At 31.2% G+C, this 7098-nt stretch overlaps 1 protein-coding gene across 1 annotated transcript; it reads right to left on the reverse strand.

Moving 5' to 3' along the window:
* Positions 1–1024: 1024 nt before the first annotated feature.
* Positions 1025–3987, reverse strand: LOC137487480 (complement C1q-like protein 2). Its single transcript, XM_087241229.1, has 3 exons — positions 3676–3987; positions 1561–1686; positions 1025–1446 (listed from the first exon to the last, which is right to left on the reverse strand). Exons 1-3 carry the CDS (start codon positions 3851–3853, stop codon positions 1166–1168), a joined length of 585 nt encoding a protein of 194 aa, XP_087097355.1. The 5' UTR covers positions 3854–3987; the 3' UTR covers positions 1025–1165.
* Positions 3988–7098: the final 3111 nt, after the last annotated feature.

Consider the following 7098-nt stretch of genomic DNA (forward strand, 5'->3'; position numbering starts at 1 on the left):
CTGAAAAATATTATGTACTGTCATCATGGCAAATACAAAAGAAATTACTTATTAAAACTGTTAAAACTTCTTCTACTGTATATGAGGAAATAAAATATAATTTACAGAACTTGAACTTTGAACACTGCAATGAGCTTTCAAAAAATGACAACAGCTTATTTTACTGCCCTTCAACCATCAGGCATTAAAAATTATACTTAAATGCACTTCAGTTAATCATTAAACTGTAAATCGGCTTGCGCAAAAGGTCTTATTATTTGAAGGGTCATTATTAAATTGGCATCAATCAGTTAACCCAACAGGAAAAAAAAAATTGCAAGGCATTGATATTTTTATTTATTTATTTATAAACAGAAATTGCCACACAAGGAAACAGGTTATTTACAAGATCAGAATGTTTAAATAAAACAACAGAAAACCGAATAAATAAGCTTTCCATTGATGTAAGGTTTGTTAGGATAGAATAACATTTGGCTGAGAGAACAACTGTTTGAAAATCTGAAGGATTCTAAAAAAAAGTTTCCTAAACAAATCCTTATCAATGCATAATGCTAGTAAAAAAAAGATGACTTCATGATCTTTACTTGATTTATTTATTTACTTATTTTGCATTAAAAAAATAAATAAAAAATCTCAATTATGACAGTGTTTTTGGCTATTACCAAAAATATACCTTTGAATCATAAGACTGAATTTGTGGTCCAATGCCACAAATACAGAATTCCTTCCATATTTTATTTATTTATTTATTTATTTTTTTGTTAGAAAAATGATTTTATGGTTGCCTGTCAGTTAAACATATTTGCTAAATCTACATACAAATCACCTAGATAACACATTTTGTGTGTGAAATGTTTTACAGTATACTGTGTGGATATTTAACATAGTTAAAGATATATATATATATATATATATATATATTATAACATAGTTAAAGATCCGCACATAATTACCGATACAGGTTTAAAAAAATATCAAGACCAAAATAAAATGAACAAACAAATATTAAAACTTTAAACTCCCAATGACGTCCAGTAGATGTACAAGACCTTAAAAATTGCTTATTTTACTCAGAAGCGAATCCGTTTTCTTTAATTCATTTTACTCCCTGCCCTTTAACGCTTATTGATAAGTGTTTGACGTAACCATGAATTTAATAAGACCATCAAATAGAAAATAGCAAATGTCCATTAAATGAAGTGTGGTCATTTACATTATCAAAGACCCATGTGTCTTTCCAGAGCCGCACATAGACATGATCCCCTTGTTCTAGAGTCAAAGAGATCGAATTAGATGCTGTTTCATGCCGGTTACCTGAAGCCTGATTGAAAATTGTTATCATCTGTTGCCCATTCTTCATGAGTCTTAAACCCATACTTTTAGATGAGATCGTGTTTACAGAGATCATGAAGAAATAGACGCCTTTAACAGGTGCTGTGAAGATTCCTGTAATCACAAACACATCCATAAACATATGTTTTCTTTTATGTTTTGTTTAAACATACTTTTTTTTTCTAGATTGCAATAGAAATATTGAAAAAGTTTTACAAGAGCACATACCAGTGGCTGGGTTGTAGGCTCTTCCTTCATTCACAAAAACATCTTGGTAAGCCAGAGTAACCTCAGTGTTGAAGGGTCCATAATTACCTACGGGTCCTAGAGTTGCCGAAAATGCCACTTTATATTCTGTGTGAATCAGAGATCATATTTTGTCATGAAAACCTCTGTAATCATTCACCTCCATGCACACTCATATGCTTTTGTAGGTTATTCAGAAGTTTATATCTGATAAATATGCCCTGTAAAAAATGCTTGGTTCCAATACTTGGTTTGTGTGTTGTCCTAATACAAATTAAGTTATCTTTATCTTGTTTACAAATTTAGGTGGACTGAACATAAAAGTTTTAAGTTATGTTTTTAAATTTCTTTAGTAGTGGACAATTAAGAGAACGATCTTGTTGCCTTAGTTCATTTTATCCCCTGGCTGACCAAAAAAATGGCAAATTTGAAATTCGTCCACCACAAAAAAAGAGTCTCACTGATTCGCCTTCAGCAGCTAAAAGTATGACCCAATCATACTGGACCCAGGTGAGGAAGCTCCAAACATTTCAGGTCGCAGCGCTAGCAATACTGGAAAAACAAAATGCAGGAATAGATAGTTACTGATTTTATTGGTTACTGATAGTTACTGGTTTTATTCCATTTTCTCAAAGCATTGAGTCTCTGACCCAGCACCATGCATTATCTGCACCAAAGTTCTTGCTAATAAATGTGTGAGGCAGTTCAAATTAATATGACATTTGCTGATGACTCATCACCAATTCTGCAGGGTGTACCCAATACAAATGGCCTGCTGATCTTTTGCTTTTATATTTTACATTAGGCTATTATTTGTGCATAAACATTTCTAGATATAGAAAAAAAAAAAAAAAAAACATTTGTTTGAAATCAAGCGGGGACCTTACAATTTTTTCCAGCATAAAAGGGGGTCTCGGGCAATAAAAGGTTGGGAACCACTGATGTATATGACTAAAGGTGGGGCAAAGTATTGCCAATGAATATGGAATCACATGAGCACACACACACACACACACACACACACATACACACACATACACACACATACACATATGTGTACACAAAAAATGGATTATGGCTTTAGTTGGTCCAAAATCTGCAACTATATTTAAATTAGACAATTCATTTATATTTGTGTATTAAAACCAAAGGAGTTGTGTTGGAAAAAAAAATAGAAAAGGTAAGTTTTCAAATTTAAACAGCTCGCTTAATTAAAATGAATGAAAGAAAGTTGTGTTCCTTCTGAAGTACCACATTTTGGTCAATAGGTGGACTAATATCTACACATGCCCTAATTTAAAAAAAAAAAAAAACTGAGAAGGTAGATTTAAACCACAGCAATCGCTCATTATATGGAAATCAAAAGATGAATATTACAGAACAAATTGAGAAAGTGCATAGAAAGTTTCCCGAATATGGACACACAATAGAGGTTTTTCTCTTTTTATGCATTTACATTGAGGCTGTGACAACATTTGAATCATTAATGTAATGTACTCACTTGTAATACTATGTTGTGTATACCATCATTTAGCTTTAATCTTTTTGTTTTGTAAGTTCACTAAAATACATATTCTTTCTTTAATGTTGAACATTGAACCTATTGACATAAAAAAAAAAAGTTACATAAAAAAAGTCAACATATGCTTTTTTGAATGTATATGGACATTGTTTGATGTCTTGGAAATGTTTATTTTTTTATTTTTCTGAAATTAGCACATCCAAATTGTATAATATCTAACTTACACATTTCTAGTAATGGTGTAGTTAGTGTAATTCTTATTTTACATTTTCAGAAAGTTTTGCAATATTTTTTCTCACCCTAAAACTGTCACTACTAAAACATTTACCTCGTAAATGTATATTTTAACACTTTCACAGGTAAATCTGTAACATTCTAACAATAGTTGTATTTTGATTTTTGATGGTAAAGGACAATCAAGTTGATTGTAGTTGACGTACAAGAACAAGGGTACAAATTAGTAAATCACGTGCATGAGTAGGTAAATCAAGGGAACAAATTAAACAGTTATGTGCATCTTTTTTTCGTCTGGTGCAGGGCTCCATAACATACTGTGAAATGGTCGGGGGGGTTACCTTTTTTCCTGAGCTGCTCATCTTGAAACTCAGCAGAAGTTAAAGCGGCGTCGATTTCCTCCACATCCAAATGCTCAGTGTTCTCAGTCTTGTTTCTGTGCTCCTGCTGCTGGACCTCAGACATACAGACACAGCTGAACAGGAGAAACAGCAGCTGATACACCACACAGCAGGACATCTTGAAGATTTGCTTTCAAACTTTCCTCTTTCTACTTTTTTTAAGTTGACTTCTTGCTCTGTTAATTAGCAAAGGACACAAACTCTGCACGGTCACTGTGAAGAAATGAATATGACTGATCTTCTGTTGAGGGGTCTTTCAGCCTGTAAATTAACAAATCCCTGCAGCTCTTTATATAGGTATGGTGGATTGATGTTTAACCCAGGAAACACTTTTAATGAGGAAACAAAGAAAATATTTGTTTTGGTGATGACCACGTGTGAAACGTGATCCATATCAGAAGATATAAAGACATATGAATAATAACTGTTTTGCTGATGGATCAATAATCAACTCTAGTTCATTTGTTATTTATACAGTATGACTGCATGCATTTTATTATTTAAAAAGGAATTAAAAGAGTTAAATCAAATATTTGGTAACACTTTATTTTAAGTAACAATTCACACCATTTACTGCCTTTTATTAAGCTAATAACTGTTTATTAACACTTATAAAGTATAGTATGATCTTATTTGACATCCCTAATCCTACCCAAAACCTCAACCCAACTTCTACCTTATTAACTATTAATAAGCAGCTAATTATTTGTTTATTGAGCTAAAAGTCTTAGTTAATGGTTTGTTAGTGTGAATTGTACATTGAAATAGTGACCAAATATTTTGATTAAATTTTGCATGCAGACATAATTTAACATTTAAATTCAATGTTAGTACAATATTATTAAATTTTTAAATCTATATTTCCCCTTTATTTCTTTTGGAGAAAGTTTGTTTAGTTTGGCTAAAATAAAAGCTTTTAAACATTTTTCAAGTCTCCCTATATTGCTTAACATAACCTAGTTAAGCCTTTAAATTACACAAAACTAAATACTAGTATTTTGTAAAAGTTGAAAAATAGTATGTACTGTCATCATAGCAAATACAAAAGAAATGTTTAAAAATGTTTTGAAAAAAAAATCTTCTCTCCATTAAAAACACTTATTAAAAATTCTTGAATTTTATATTTATATATATATTTAAATTCCACAATTTGCCTTCTTCTGTATACGAGGAAAGAAAATATAATTGACAGTGAGCAAATTTTGAGCATTCAAAGAACCATCAAGCATAAAAAAACAATACTTAAATGCACCAGTCAATCATTAAATTACTAACTTGATCAGGAGAGAAGATCATAAATGCACGGTATATGCTGTTTCACAATATTATTACTGTAAACAAAGGAAATTGTAAAGTAATCAGGAAGAAAATAATTCAGAATTCACATCCTGATCATGATTGAAAAAAACAACACAAAGGACAATGTACTGCTTTTTCTGTTAAACTTTAACATAAGAATTAGGGCTGTATTGAGTGGATCTTTCCAAAAAACGAACTGCTTTCCATATTCGAAACTGTAAAAGACTTCTTTGGAAAATGGGCCATATATTTTTTTACTGACAGTTCACATGCAGCCGTCAAATGAATACCATTGTTATGTTTTAGTACAGTCAACAGTTGCATACAGCACCTTTAAAATAAATTGTGAATTGTGCATGCTTGTGGTGAAGGCTATTTGTGAAAGTAAGTAATTGTTCGCCATGTGAATACATATAACAGCTTAAACATGAATGAAACATTTTAATACAAAAACAAAATCCTAAATTAAAAATAAAAAATCTTATCCAGAAGTAATATAGTGTTGTTTGCGGTCACGAATGACAGCAGTGGAGGTGAATCAGAAATTCATTTCAACTTTCAAATTGTGTTTTAAATGCGTTTCATGTTCAGGCCTGTCATAAATCATTTATACTGCATACATAATATTTTGTATTATGAAATACACTTAAAAATATGACATTTAAATGCAATAGTAATAGATCTATTTAAAATGGTTTTGTCCTGACAATCTCTTTTCCTGTTGAAATGAATCTTCATGTGACCCTAGACCAGAAAACTAGTCATACATTTTTTGGAAATTGGGATTTATACGTTATTTGAAAGCTGAAATGTCTCTTCATTGGATAAGACAACCTTTTCCTTTAAACACAGTAATTACCATACAACGTAGCATTTTGCTACTTTTGTCCATCATAAACATACTTGGTTTTACCAAAAAAAAATTAGCAATGTTACTTAATTTATTTATTTAATTATTTTTTGAAACACCTAAATATATTCATAACAACAGACATAGCCATCATAGAGGACTGTGAAGACATTTTGCAGGAACTTGCTCTTCATTAAATGCATTTCCATTTTATGTTTAGGTTTTTATTCATGTTAATATCGGTTTTTATTTATTAATGTGTTCAATTAATAAATGTTGTACGAGCACTGTCATTTTTACTACCTTCACATCAATACTAATAATAATGAACTAGCTGATACATACTGTATGTGTTTTTTTTTTTTTTTTTACCTCAATGGTGTCTGTAACTGTAAGACTAGACAGAAATAATATTAATAACACACTATTAAATTGTATCAAAAATATTAATGATAATTATATTGTTAAAATACTCTTATTATGATATATTAATAGAAATTTTGACAAAGAATTTATAAAATATAGTTTTAAGATCCTAAATAGCACTTTCAAAGCATGGTTCTTTATGGAACATTATGAAAAGTGTCGTATTTTAGAATCATCAGGGAGTGGAAAAAATTAAAACAAAACATCAGCATAAGGTTGCGTATTTTGGAAATGTTGGCCTAAACAGTTTCCTTTAACTGAGTATTATTTAGAACATAGGTCTTCAACCAAATCAACTGATAAACTTGTTCAACTAAAACAATTAGTGGTCATCCTGTTGAAGATCTTTGATTTTTATACAAGAGTAATGTTTCCTTTTAATGACCCAGAGGTTGTGAGAGGCTTTAGTTAAAGCAAAATACCAGTTAAACTTGAAATTACAACTGTAATGTCCTGTCCCTCCTGGCTCAGTATTTAGCACTGTCGCCTCACAGGAAGAAGGTTTGCATGTTCTCTCCGTGTTCGCTTAAGTTTCCTCCATGTGCTCCGGTTTCCCCCACAGTCCAAATACATGCAGTATAGGTGAATTAAATTAACTAAATCGACTGTAGTGTAGTGTGTATGGAGGTTCCCAGAACTAAGTTGCAGCTGAAAGCTCATTCATCCGCTGTGTAAAACATATGTTGGATACTGTAAGTTGGCGGTTCGTTCCACTGTAGCGACCCCTGATTAATAAATGGAATAAGACGAAAGAAAATTAACGAATTTTCCCCCTGAGCATATACTTA

Source organism: Danio rerio, chromosome 2 (assembly GCF_052040795.2).
Source record: "Danio rerio strain M-AB ecotype USA chromosome 2, GRCz13ab, whole genome shotgun sequence".
Classification (NCBI taxonomy): domain Eukaryota; kingdom Metazoa; phylum Chordata; class Actinopteri; order Cypriniformes; family Danionidae; genus Danio; species Danio rerio.